General features: G+C 45.7%; 1 protein-coding gene across 1 annotated transcript; it reads right to left on the bottom strand.

Moving 5' to 3' along the window:
* Positions 1–1,610: 1,610 nt before the first annotated feature.
* Positions 1,611–10,539, bottom strand: LOC137428926 (14-3-3 protein gamma). The gene is made up of 2 exons (XM_068118802.2): positions 10,193–10,539; positions 1,611–3,403 (listed from the first exon to the last, which is right to left on the bottom strand). The coding sequence occupies exons 1-2, from the start codon at positions 10,277–10,279 to the stop codon at positions 2,750–2,752; spliced, it is 741 nt and encodes a 246-aa protein (XP_067974903.1). The 5' UTR covers positions 10,280–10,539; the 3' UTR covers positions 1,611–2,749.
* Positions 10,540–14,170: the final 3,631 nt, after the last annotated feature.

Here is a 14,170-nt window from a genome sequence, read left to right as displayed (position 1 = left end):
GAAGTGAGGCGATGGATGAGTGGAAGTGAGGCGATGAATGAGTGGAAGTAAGGCGATTAATGAGTAGAAGTGAGGCGATGAATGAGTGGAAGTGAGGCGATGGATGAGTGGAAGTGAGGCGATGGATGAGTGGAAGTGAGGTGATGAATGAGTGGAAGTAAGGCGATGAACGAGTGGAAGTGAGGCGATGAACGAGTGGAAGTGAGGCGATGAACGAGTGGAAGTGAGGCGATGAACGAGTGGAAGTTAGGCGATGGATGAGTGGAAGTGAGGCGATGAACGAGTGGAAGTGAGGCGATGGATTAGTGGAAGTGAGGCGATGAACGAGTAGAAGTGAGGCGATGAACGAGTGGAAGTGAGGCGATGAACGAGTGGAAGTGAGGCAATAGATGAGTGGAAGTGAGGCGATGGATGAGTGAAAGTAAGGCGATTAATGAGTGGAAGTGAGGCGATGAACGAGTGGAAGTGAGGCGATGGATTAATGGAAGTGAGGCGATGAACGAGTGGAAGTAAGGCGATGAACGAGTGGAAGTGAGGCGATGAACGAGTGGAAGTGAGGCGATGAACGAGTGGAAGTGAGGCGATGGATTAGTGGAAGTGAGGCGATGAACGAGTGGAAGTAAGGCGATGAACGAGTGGAAGTGAGGCGATGAATGAGTGGAAGTGAGGCGATGAACGAGTGGAAGTAAGGCGATGGATTAGTGGAAGTGAGGCGATGAACGAGTGGAAGTAAGGCGATGAACGAGTGGAAGTGAGGCGATGAACGAGTGGAAGCAAGGTGATGAATGAGTGGAAGTGAGGCGATGGATGAGTGGAAGTAAGGCGATGCATGAGTGGAAGTAAGGCGATGCATGAGTGGAAGTAAGGATGGATGAGTTGAAGTAAGGCGATTGATGAGTGGAAGTAGTGAGGAGATGGGTGAGTGGAAGGAGGGAATAGAAGAGAGACATCAGACGTTTCCAACTTGAGTTATGGTCTGCAAATTTTTTTCAAAGACCACATCACCTTTGACCTGTTGAGCCCAAAATTGAAGCAGTTCACCTTTATATTATAGTCGATATTTCTGCAAAGTTTGGTTGAAATCCCTTCAGTGGTTCACAAGTTATTGTGGTAATAAGAAACGATAACGGACGGATGAATGCACGCACAGCCAACCAGAAAATATAACGAAAAACGAAACTCTGTCAAAAGAACCAGTTCAATAGTCGATCAGTAATCGTCAATGGTATCACAAAGTAGTCATCAGTAGTCACTTGTCCATTACTAATATATATATATATATGCTGTCTGTTTTTGCCACCCTGAAACACCGAAACGCTCCTTGGAGAGAAATTATATTTGAATAAAAGTTGCTTCAAAATAATCCAAACCAAGGGGAAAATTAGAATTCTTTCAATCAGATAAAATATTGAACTCAGCGGTGTATAGGCAACAGACCGCTGCCACAATAGCTCTCGAAAAGAAAACTATTTGTTAAGAAATATATAACCTCCCATTTTTTGAGCTCTTTCAACTAATGCAAGACTAAAGTGTTCATTTTTTTTTGGAAATATTGTATTTTTTAACCATGGGCTTTTGGTGGTCAGTCAATAACAGAACGTGCTCGCAAGTTAAATCGGCACGATTAGAAGTTTATTGTCCACAGAAACCCAACACAATCACTTTACAATTTTACCTTCGTAGTCAACAATGATGCAACCAACCCCATCCACAAACTTCCGATCACTTTCAAGGCCGAATACTACATGTGCACTTATGAATAACGATTTTGATCCCACTCCCACATAAATACACATTGAAGAGGCCATAGAGAACAGCGAAAAGCCCGTGCAGAAGTGAAGGAAACTGTACCAAGCAATCAAGAGCTCCACCGCAGTGCACCGGAACGCACTCAGAAGGGGCAAAGTCCAAAAAGCGAAGCAAGTGGATGGCATCAACGGATGGCACAAGCACAGCAGCATGCGGCATAAACGACAAAAGAGAGATAAATCACACAGTCGGGCCTCTTTGCCCCTTGTTCATCGTGACAAACTTGCTCAAAAAGCAGCAACTACTTCATATGCAAGACATTGTGGATTCAGCCGCTTAATAATAGCAAACACTGGCCGGGCCTACACTAGGTATGAAAGGCAGCATGAAAAGGGCACCAACCTTAAAATCACAATGTCGATGCGCGTCCATTGCCTGCGTAGGTAAATGTAACCTTCCAGCCTCGCCGACGCACTGTGCGGCACGTTGGAATGTGCCACCCAAAATTTTTTTGGGAAAACTTTTGATTACATAATCTTAAAGGAGGCGACAAGTATAGGATTGTAAAGTTTGAAGCAGACTTGTGCTACCCAAAATGCAATATTCAACATTACATACCTCGTATGATCAAAATAAGTCACAGTTAAAGAGCCCCACCCGGTCCGCCCGACGAGCACCGCACATAATAAAAGCAGTCGGCAAAGCAATGATGAATGAACCAATTTTTTTTTTTCTTTAAAAATGAGTCAGCTTCCGGAGGGAAATTAATAAATAACTGTGCAATCGGCCAGTACAGCAAAAGGGCGTCATACAAATGTCGCTCGGATTCTGAAAGCCCGCGACACTTGCACGAAAAACATGGAAAGAAAAAGACACCACAATCAAAGCAGCGGCAACACGGAATGGGACTAATCGGATAATATTAGTATCCCGACTGGCAACGTCAGCAGCAAATGCTGGAAGTGGAGCAAATCACTCAAATAACAAGACTTTGACAACTTTAATTTCCTTCACCGCCCTCCTCATCCTGCTGGTCACTCGTCCAGAGAGTGAGGTTGTCTCGCAGAAGCTGCATTATGAGTGTGGAGTCCTTGTACGACTCCTCGTTCAGGGTGTCGAGCTCTGCGATCGCCTCGTCGAATGCAGTCTTCGCCAACTGGCACGCTTGCTCGGGTGCATTTTGAATCTCGTAGTAGAACACGGAGAAGTTGAGAGCCAGGCCCAAACGTATCGGCTGCGTTGGCGTCATCTTTTCTTTGCCAATTTCGTAGGCATCCCTGTATGCTTTCTCTGAGCTTGCGACGACGTTCTCCCTTTTCTCTCCCGTGGCTACCTCGGCGAGGTAACGATAGTAATCACCTTTCATCTTGAGGTAAAAGACCTTGCTGTCAAACTGAAGCTGGTCACAACGTGGAACCAGATGCGTGTCGAGTAAACTTAGAACATCCCGACACACGTTCTCCAGCTCACGCTCGATCTTCTCGCGGTAGGCACGCCGCAGGCTCTGGTGCTTGTCGTTGGCATCAGAGGCTGACTTCTGCTCTATGGAGCTGATGACGCGCCAGGAAGAGCGCCTTGCCCCAACCACATTTTTGTATGCCACAGACAGCAGGTTCCGTTCTTCATTTGACAATGGCTCTGTCATCTCCGTCACCTGAAAACACTCACATATATCCAATCAAATTGCAGTCTCCTTTTAGCAAAACATTCATGACGTCACAGAATAGTTTAACTGAAGAATTATAGTAAAGCATTTCCCATTGCAAAACTTCTGAATCAAAAGTAATCATGAACTGTAGCACAAATGTTTTGCAATTGTGAGTATCATCTATGCTTGCCCGTCTTTTTTTGTTTTGGTCCTATTTGAGCAATCAAGCCACGATTAGAACCAGGTCGGAAGTGCAAATACATGACGATACTATCTGCAGATGCAACTACAATGGCATTCAGTAGAGCGTATACCTCTGCCAGGCTAAACAGTTTACGTTTTGTATCCCACCGATAGGCCGGATCTGAATCCGGACCTTAGCCAGAATCGAATCTGCTTGTTCTTGTCACCTAACCAACTCATCCACCGAGTTTTGTCGTAACCCGTCCATAACTTTTTGAAATGTAGTGATATATATAGTTTTTGGCCCCATCTCTCAAGGATGAAGAATCATTTGAAAAATTAAAAAAATCCTTGAATCCATATCTTCACGAGAATAGAATAAATTCCTCCTCGTCACACCCAACATATAGTATCCACCAAGGTTTGGCCGAACCAGTCCACAATGTTTTGAAATATCATGCTGTATATCGTTTTTGATCACATTTCTCAATGGTGAAGAATCACTTTAAAAACTCTTGTATTTGTATCCGGATCTTCACCAAATCGTTTCAATTCGACCTTGTCACACACCAAACATCTCCACCAAGTTTCCTCCAAATCCACCCATAACCTTTTGAGATATCCTGCTCACAGACAGACAGACGGACATACAGACAGACAAACAGAAAGACGGAGATTTTAAAAATGCTTATGTGCAATACTTATGTACTTATGTCATATAGTACTAATGTGCAAATGCATAACAGGAAATATCATAACAAATATAATCTAAACCGATGTCTCATAAATAGAGGTTGGAACTCAGGTGTAAATCCCATATACAATTTGTTTTTTGTCCATTATTGTGTGGTAAAGGATTTGCAATTAATGTTACAGTACACTATCTACTGATGTATTTATCCTGCACATGATGTATGCACAAGATTCACTATGAGCCTTTGACTTAGACCACACTTTAAAAAAACTAACCTGGAACTAACTAACTTGTTAGTTAACCTGGAACCAGGAACTAACCTAACTAACTAACCTGGAACTAACTAACCTGGAACTAACTAACTAACCTTTGATGTCGTGACGTCGACCGATATGCCTCCGCCCACATTATGATATCATTACACATACTTGTACCAAGTTTGATTTGAATCTCTTAAGCTGTTCTCAAGCATCACATTTTTAACTGACATGACCTGACATTTGATGCAGAAATCTAATAAGTTCATATTTTCATTATAATATATACTTGTACCAAGTTTGGTCAAAATCCCATCACTGGTTCACAAGTTATTGTGGTAACAGGATTTTTACCTAAAATGACCTCTGACCTTTGACTTCGTGACCCCAAAATCTAATCAGTTCATCTTTACCTCACTACACATACCTATACCAAGTTTGACTAAGATCCCTTCAGCTGTTTTCAAGTTATCGCGGTAACGAAAAAATATCATGGACGGACGGACGGACGGACGCGCAACCCGAAAACATAATGTGGAAGGCGGCTTTTTTGGCGACGGCATCAAAGAAACGAAGCAGTTTGGGGTTCAGTGACAATCCTACAGATTTCTTAAAACAAAGATGTGAGGATAAAGAACACCTAAACTACTTGTGTTAAAATTCAATATATCACTATCTCATCACTCACTCAATGTCAATCCAACCCATCTGTCTATTTCCATGGTCAGTCACTGGAGGAAGTTCAGTCTCTTGAACTTCTGGCTCGCACCATCAGCCATGACTCTTCCTGTGTTGACCACATAGCAAAGCCAGCCACAGACCGGGGATCAACTGTCAATCCAAGTCTTTCCTTGGAAAACCAAAACTACTCACAGTCTATAAGGCCTTTGTCCATAGCTCAATGGAATACCACTCTCCCCTCTGGACTGGCACCCCATGATCACATATCTATCCGAGATTCTGTGGAATCTGAAGCTCAATCTCCTGCAATGAGGCTGAAACCCAAAGTCTGTTGCTTTCATATTGCAGGTGGTGAGTGTCTTTTTTTTTTTACCATCTATTCGCTGATATTGCTCCTTCTGCTCTCAGTCCTCCGACTCTCCCCATCTCCTCCATGCACTTCTTCCTCCACGTGCACCGAAGTAACAACTGAGTGGCATTAGGTTTATGGATGGTGAAGCAAAGCAAGTGCCCTGAAATAGGTGTGCTCCTGTCCCAAATAATTATTTGCATACATCAAAGCGCTACAAGGTTGATGAAACAAGCGTGTACATGTAGCAAGGGTATAATTTGAGAAATCGCTGGTTTAATTAATAAACCTGTATTTTGATTATTTTTTTTTGAGAATGACAAAGCCCATATAGAACCGCCTTTACAGGCCATTTTTCCCCGCAGAGCGGGGGTTGGCCTTTTTTGGGCACTGCAATCCCATTTTTTTTTGGAAGCAATGTTTTACGGCCGGATGTCCTTCCTGCCGCCAACCCTGTTAGTCACCTCTTGCGACACAGAGAATTACCAGTGAACTGGTACTCGATTTGCCGACCTCGGAAGGATGACAGGCTGAGTCAACCCCCCGGCGTTAATTCAGCGATCGACCGGGATTCGAACCCAGGATCGTAGGATCCCAAGCCGTCGCCCGAACCGCTAAGCCAACACCAGGCTAATGACAAAGCCCATATAAATGTAGAATAAAAAAAAAATAAAAAAACTACATCGATTGAGATTTTTACTTAACAGGCTTGTAATATAAAGGAATCTGATTTCATCCCAATTCAGGAATCTCAGGAGCAGCAGTAAAATGCACGCTGATTTTTTTTGTCCAACAAAACCATTTCAAGTACATGTACAGTGCATTCAGCAAGTATTCAGACCCCTTCACTTTTTTAACATTTTGTTATGTTGCAGCCTTATGCTGAAATCGTTTAAATTCATTTTTTCCCTCATCAATCTACACTCAATACCCCATAATGGCAAAAAGAAAACAGGCTTTTAGAAAGTTTTGCAAATTTATTAAAAAGGAAAAACTGAAATATCACATTGACATAAGTATTCATACCCTTTGCAATGACACTTGAAATTTAGCTCAGGTGCCTCCCATTTCTCTTGATCATCTTTGAGATGATCTCCCCCCCACTCCCTTGTATGTATATCTCCTTAGACCCAATTTTTCTAATGCCTTGAACAAAGTTTGGTACAACACGGGTAATTAAGGTTGTGGACAAGTTTCATCGGAATTGTGGGCGTAGTTTCTGAGAGAAAAGCAAATACCTATTTTTTGGGGGGTCACTCACGCAACCACAGTACTGACACAGGCAACTTGCCACGGTTCCTGTACACCAGTTCCTGTATGGAGCCTCAGAGATAGTCAGAGCGAACAAAATGGCGGCAATTTGATTTTGAAGTCCCGCTCTGAACGGACAGACATCAGAACAGAGAGACTGGCAGATATAATATTTATATACTAGTGTGGCACCCGTATCGGAAAAACGAAGGTGATGGCAAGTGGTAAATCATGTGGTGAGGTGGAAAGAACTGGGAAGTGGCCATGTGCTGTGTGCAGGAAGGGTGTCGGAGTGAACTCCATTCAATGTACAATGTGTGCTGAGTGGGTTCATCAAAAATGTAGTGGTCCGAGAGGGTCATTTACCAGTGTGGCAGCTACATTCAAATGTAAGGTGTGCACAGAGGGAGCTCCAGATGGAGGAAATGTTGAGTTGGATCTTGGAGACGGCGTGAAGCTGGAAGGTGTGAAAACATTTTGCTACCTCAGAGACATGCTGAATGGAGAAGGTGGATCAGACTCGGCAACGGTTGCTCGAGTGAGATGTGCATGGAAGAAGTTTCGGGAACTGAGTGGCGTGCTGACGAGGAGGGGAGTGTCGTTGAAGCTGAAGGGAAAGGTGTATGCTGCATGTGTGAGAAGTGTTATGATTTATGGGAGCGAGACATGGGTAATGAACATCGAACAGCAACGAAGGCTGGAAAGGGTGGAAATGCGAATGGTTCGACGGATGTGCGGAGTATCGTTGAGAGAGAGGAAGACAAATGATGAATTGCGAAAGATGATGGGAATAGAGCCTGTGATGGATGCTGTGAAGAGAAACAGGTTGAGATGGTTTGGTCATGTGTTGAGGAAGGATGAAAGTGACTGGTTGAGAAGAGTGATGGAAATGAATGTCGAAGGAAGTAGAGGACGGGGAAGACCGAGAAAGACTTGGCTAAAGATGGTCGAAGAAGAAATGCAGGCAAGGGGGTTAACAAGGAGAGATGCAGAAAATAGGGCAAAATGGAGAAGATTGTCATGGGGACCGCAAGGCTAACCCCTGCTCTGGCAGGGAAAATGGCCTTAAAATGCCTGTAGTTGTTGTTGTTGTTGTGTAACAGGTTCCTTTAGCAGATGGGAATTATTTGGGGTTCTCAAATAAATAAATAAAGCACCCTGCACATTGCATAATGATGTCTCCTGCACAGGAACATTATTCTCAAACACGAATCGTTTTAACCAACCAGGTCTGCCTGTTTTTTTTTCTGCTGTTTAAAAAATAGGGCTCAAAAGTGGCCCTCAAATACCAAGCTGTGCTTTCCAAAGGTAAATATGTTCACTTGTTTTTCCAATTCCAATATAATGTAACCAATTAGCAACATTGCGTCTGAAAATTTACAGGATTTGAAATTGGGAAGGAAGCTTCACCCCTGCCCTTCGAGTGCGAGACCCGAACATTGCGCCCCCGACCTTTGAGGGTGAGACTCTGATGGGGCACTCCATCCCTTCCAGGACGTGACAACAGTTTTACGTCCCCACACTTGGATGGCGAGACACGCATGTTGCGCTTCCACTTTTGGAGTGAGAGACCCCAGCATTGCATCTTACCCTGTACCCTGTGATGGCAAGATTCCGAGGTCATGCCCCAGACGTTTGAGGGAGACATGCCAACTTAGGGCCATTGACCTTCGAAGGTGAGACCCCAATGTCGCACCCCTGCCCATTAATAGTGAGACCCCCCCCCATGTTGCACCTCACTCTTCGAGAGCGAGACCCTGACATCAACTCCCCATGCTGAGGGCAAGATGGCAAGACCCTGACATCAACCCCGAGATCGCTCCTCCGACGTTTCAGGGTGAGATGCCGACATTGAGCCCCCGGCATTCAAGGTCGGGACACTGGCGTTGCGTCCCCACAATAAGATGGTGACAGCCCAGCATTGCGCTCCTGCCCTTCGAGTGTGACACCAACCTCATACCTCCACTCTTCAAAGGCAAGACCTCAATGTAACACCCTGCACTACAAGGACAAGATCCCGTCCCCACCCTTTGAGGGCCGACACCCCAGCGCCGCGCCCCCGCCCTCCCGAGGGCCAAGACCCTGGCGCCGCGCCCTCCCGAGGGCCAAGACCCTGGCGCCGCGCCCCCGCCTTCCCGAGGGCCAAGACCCTGGCGCCGCGCCCCCGCCCTCCCGAGGGCCAAGACCCTGGTGCCGCGCCCCCGCCCTCCCGAAGGCCAAGACCCTGGCGCCACGCCCCCGACCTCCCGAGGGCCAAGACCCTGGCGCCGCGCCCCCGCCCTCCCGAGGGCCAAGACCCTGGCGCCGCGCCCCCGCCCTCCCGAGGGCCAAGACCCTGGCGCCGTGCCCCCGCCCTCCCGAGGGCCAAGACCCTGGCGCCGTGCCCCCGCCCTCCCGAGGGCCAAGACCCTGGCGCCACGCCCCCCCGAGGGCCAAGACCCTGGCGCCGCGCCCCCGCCCACCCAAGGGCCAAGACCCTGGCGCCGCACCCCACCCTTCCGAGGGCAAGACGCTGATGCCACGCCCCTGCCCTTCGGAGGGCAAGACCCTGATGCCACGCTCCGCCCTTCGGAGGGCAAGACCCTGATGCCACGCTCCCACCCTTCGGAGGGCAAGACCCTGATGCCACGCTCCCGCCCTTCCGAGGGCAAAACCTTGATGCCGTGCCCCGCCCTTGGATGTGGAGACCCTGTTGTTGCGCTGATGCCCTTCTAAGGCACAACCCCAACGTCAAACCTCTTCCGTTTGAGGGTAAGACCCTGGCATCACGCCACTGCACTCCAAGGGTGTGACCTCCTCCCCTCCCTATATCGTGCCCACATCCTTCGAGGGTGAAATCCCGACATCGCATCCCCGCCCATCAAGAGCAAGACCCCGACGTCTCGCCACCATAATTTGAGGGCTAGACCTCGATGTCGCACCCCTGCCCTTTGATTTGAGGGCGAGACCTCAACTTTGCTTCCCCACCGTAGGAGGCGAGGCCCCAACTTTGCTTCCCCACCGTAGGAGGCGAGACCCCAAGTTTGCGTCCCCGCTATTGGAGGCAACACCCCGACTTTGCGTTGCCGCCTGTGGCTTCGAGACCCGTTACGTTTCACATTTAGCCTATACTTAATAAAGATCTGCAACGTTTCTCTGCATCGAGGCCTATGACTATATAGTATAGTATCAGTATGTGATGCCTCTCCTACCCTGCACCTACCTGAGGCAGAAGTGAATACCTTTCACGTATCAAAGATAAGCGATCGATTTCACTCGCGACCAGCGATATCACAAGTAAAACATTTTGGAAGAAAAAAAATCAAATTGTTTGTATCTGCATAAAGGCCACACCAATGCTTCAGGAGTTTAGGGTCTGCAAACGACCACTTTAGCCTCACCGATTTCATGGCCTCCGCCATGTCGTCATAGCGCTCCGCCTGCTCGGCGAGGCGCGCCTTCTGCACGAGCTTCTCCCGCTCAGACATCGCCGCGGGAACGAGGAATACAACGGGTACGTTGTCGGGATGTAACAAGGCCGCACTGTGCGGGGGCCCGTGCCGAGTCAGGCTCTGGGAAAAGCAAGCGAGCAGGGCCGCAGAAACAGGATCTGGGATGGAGCAGAGAAGGTGGAGGATCTGGAGCCGCAGTGCGCCGCCCGCACCCAACCCAGAATCCTTTGCGCGCGCACACCACCACCCCCCAAGCCCAAAAAAAACGCGCGCATCACGCACCTCCCCGTGCACTTTCTCCCGCTGAAGATTCTGGAATTGGAAACACGTGGTGAGTGCGGGGCGGTTTAACGTAACATGGTTAACAAATCCTCATCGTGTATATATACACATGTTCCGCATTCATTGCGGAGATGAAAAGATGAGCTCTTTGTATCTGATGCAGTTGACACATCACGTCGGTGCCGGTCCAGGCAACTTCCATGACACACACCTTCACCCCAGGTGACCAGTCGTGGAATAACCAAGGTCCGTGCCGTACCACTCACTACCTGAACTCGTCACCACACAAGGTTGTATGGTATCCCTAATTGCCTCCATCACATGGTACATACTACATGTGAACCTTACTCTCACTAACACTCAAAGATCTCACCACCACCTCGTTTCCATGGAGACAACTACAGGTATCATTGGACATTAACCAACACAAATCTTTACTCCCTGTGCACGAGGAACATCCTTTGGAGATTGCATTTGGCCTGATGACGTCATCTACGAGAATGATGATTAATAGATATTTTTTATTTAAAACGAAATCCAGTTTGCAGTTCAGGCTGCCTGGACAATCATGACGTTTTAGGATCCTGATGAAAATCTCACTTCGAAAACTCGAGCTTCACTTCTCGCCTTACTGAGTCATTGTACATTATATCGAAATTATCACTTTGTAAGAATAACATAATTTGAACAGTTTACGTTTCTTTCCTATCCCACTGAATCACTGATAGGCCGGATCGACATCTGCACCTGAACTAAAATGGATTTGGATAGTTCTTATCACCTACCTAACTCGTCCACCAAGTTTTGTCATAATTCATCCAAAACTTTTTGAGATATCGTGTCATATATTGTTTTTGGCCCGATCACTCGATGGTGAAGAATTACTTGAAAAATTATAGAATCTGGATCCGGATCTTCACCAAAATCGAACCATTTCATCCTTGTCATACACCCAACCGGTCCACCAAGTTTCGTCCAAATCCGTCCACAACTTTTTGAAATATCCTGCTATGTATCGTTTTTGGCCCGATCTCCCAATGGTGAAGAATCACTTGAAAAATTCGAGTATCCGAATCCAGATCTTCACCAAAATCTAATCATTTCGTCCTTGTCACATACGCTACATCTCTGCCAAATTTCGTCCGAATCTGTCGACAACTTTTTGAGATATTTTGTTCACAAAAGGACAGACAAACAGACAGATGGGTGAAAACATAACCTCCATCCACCTTTGGTGGCAGAGGTAACAATATGCTTCTAGGTTTTGATAGTTAGGGTCTAAAAGGGCCTAAAGGTCCAATGGTAGTTAGGGTCTAAACTCTAAAGGGTCGAAGGAGTCCAAGTGTCCAAAGTGTGTCTAATGGACCTAAGGGTCTAAAAGGTAAAATGGCCAAGGGGTCTCAGTGGTCTAAAGGGTGTAAATGTCTTTAGGAGTCTAAGGGGTATCTAAAGGCTCAAGGGGTCTAAGCGGTCTTGAGGGGCGAAAGGAGTCTAAAGGAAGTCGTATCTTCACCAAATTCCAATCAATTTGTCCATGTCACACACACAAGCTGTCCACCAAGTTTCTTCTGAATTCGCCAGACCCCAAAATTTTTGTCATCGGTATCAGTCAGAGGGAGCAATGTTAATTGTGATTTTTAGCAAGGCCAGGGTCCCGGCGATGGAAAATGTGTGATAGCAGTGTGTAGCTCTTTGCGTTCTCTGGTTTATCACACCATACACTTTACCCCCGAGGTCGCCGGTTGCCAGAATATCCAACAAAAATGTACAATGAGCCATGTCTCCATTTTTCAATGGAGTGCTTTTGGAGATATAGAGGTGCAATTTTTTTCGTTTTTTTCCAAGATGGCGACCGAACCACGTGACTGATGTCATTACTTCTTTTTTTCTCCACCAATTTATCCCGAGATGGCACTCAAGAAATTTCATCTTGATCGGAAGAAGTTTTGTACTTGTCGAATTATGACGTCATAATGGATGCACCTATGACATCATCATTAACATATTTTATTCCCCATTAAGAGTTCTTTACAATGAGCCATGTCAATTTTTTCTATGCAGCGCTTTCAGAGATATAGAGGCGCAAAGTTTTTTTTGGGGGGTTTTCCAAGATGGCGGCCATACCACGTGACCAATGACGTCATAATTATAATAAACATTTTTTTTACAGGTGGAGTTGCACCTACGGTGAAAATTTCCTGTCAATCGGACCAACGGTTGCAGAGGAAATCATATTTATTCTGTGCGGACAAACAAACAAACAGATAGACAGACAGACAAAAGACGGACTCAAATGCAATACCTCTCTTCAAGCAAGGGTAACTAGAACAATGCGACTGTGTCGCCAATATGCCTCCGCATAGTTCCACAATAGGTAGATGCCATCGTTCACTGTCCTAAAAATAAACAAGTTTGGTTTAAATCCCTTCAGCTGTTTTCAAGTATCACATTTTCACCAGCCATGATAAGTTTCACATCGATTGGTGAAGCAGTTTCAGAGAAAGGATTTTTTTAAATATCGGCTTTCAAGCTAATATGGCTGCCATACCACATGCCATATGACCTTAAAAAATGTACACTCTGCATATGTATGGATAGGGGATCACGTCTGTGAAGTTTAGTGTTGATCGGAAAAGGTTAGTTTTTCTATCCAGGATGGCTGCCAAACCATGTGACCTACGACGACATCACTTTCAAACTACATGCAGCAATGGTGAAAATATTTGTAAAAATTCGCATCGATAGGGTAAGTGGTTTCAGAGATATAATTATTAATATTTTCCTTTAATCCAATATGGCTGCCACACCATGTGACCAAATATATTTTCGTGATCAACTTTTAATCACCATGCCCAGTCAATGACACATGTAAAGTTTCAAGTCAACTAATTTGGTGGTTTGGGAGAATATGCTTTTTAAAGGTTTTAGGTTATATCCAATATCGCTGCCAAACCATGTGACCTCTGATGTCATAAATTTAGTATTTGTACATTTTCAATACAAATGGGTCATAGATGATGTGCATGCAATTTCAGATTTTTAGGATAAGGAATTCGATTAACATTTTTTACTTCACCTATGATGTCATCATTATCATGATTTTGTTCCCTATTGGAAGTACTTGACAATGCGCCAAGTTTCAAATTTTTCCATTCAGCGGTTTCTGAGAAATAATTTATTATTTGCGTTCAATCCAAGATGGCTGCCATACCACGTGACCTATGATGTCACAATTATCATAAAAACATTCTGCATGGGTGTCACTTCTACCCTTAAAGTTTCATCTCAATTGGACATGTGCTTGCTGAGAAAAACGAGGTTTAGCCTGTACGGACGGACAACCTGAAAACATGCCTCCGGCCACCTTTGGGGGTGGAGGAATAAAAATACGAAATGAAAATTGATCATTTTATGCAGCCTTGACCTTTGAGCCTTAGATGTAAACTCGACGGTGCTCTTTGACGTCATGACATCGACTGATATGCCTCTGCCCACATTATGACAGCATTGTAACACTTGCATCAAGTTTTATTTAAATACATTCAGCTGTGCCAAAGTTAGCATATTTTTACCTGACATGACCTCTGACCATTGACCTCAGGTCCCCCAAAATATAATCAGTTAATCTTTACATCATTATACACA

This window comes from Myxine glutinosa, chromosome 6, assembly GCF_964187855.1.
Source record: "Myxine glutinosa chromosome 6, kmMyxGlut1.1, whole genome shotgun sequence".
Classification (NCBI taxonomy): Eukaryota; Metazoa; Chordata; class Myxini; order Myxiniformes; family Myxinidae; genus Myxine; species Myxine glutinosa.
The sequence above is the reverse complement of the archived record's forward strand: the minus strand, read 5'-3'. Positions and strand labels throughout refer to the sequence as shown.

Excerpts from the sequence above, each read along its gene's own strand:
- LOC137428926 (XM_068118802.2), bottom strand. The coding sequence starts at position 10,279 with ATGTCTGAGCGGGAGAAGCTCGTGCAGAAGGCGCGCCTCGCCGAGCAG. Across the intron at positions 3,404-10,192 it reads TGGCGGAGGCCATGAAATCG|GTGACGGAGATGACAGAGCC; the intron begins GTGAGGCTAAAG and ends GAGTGTTTTCAG.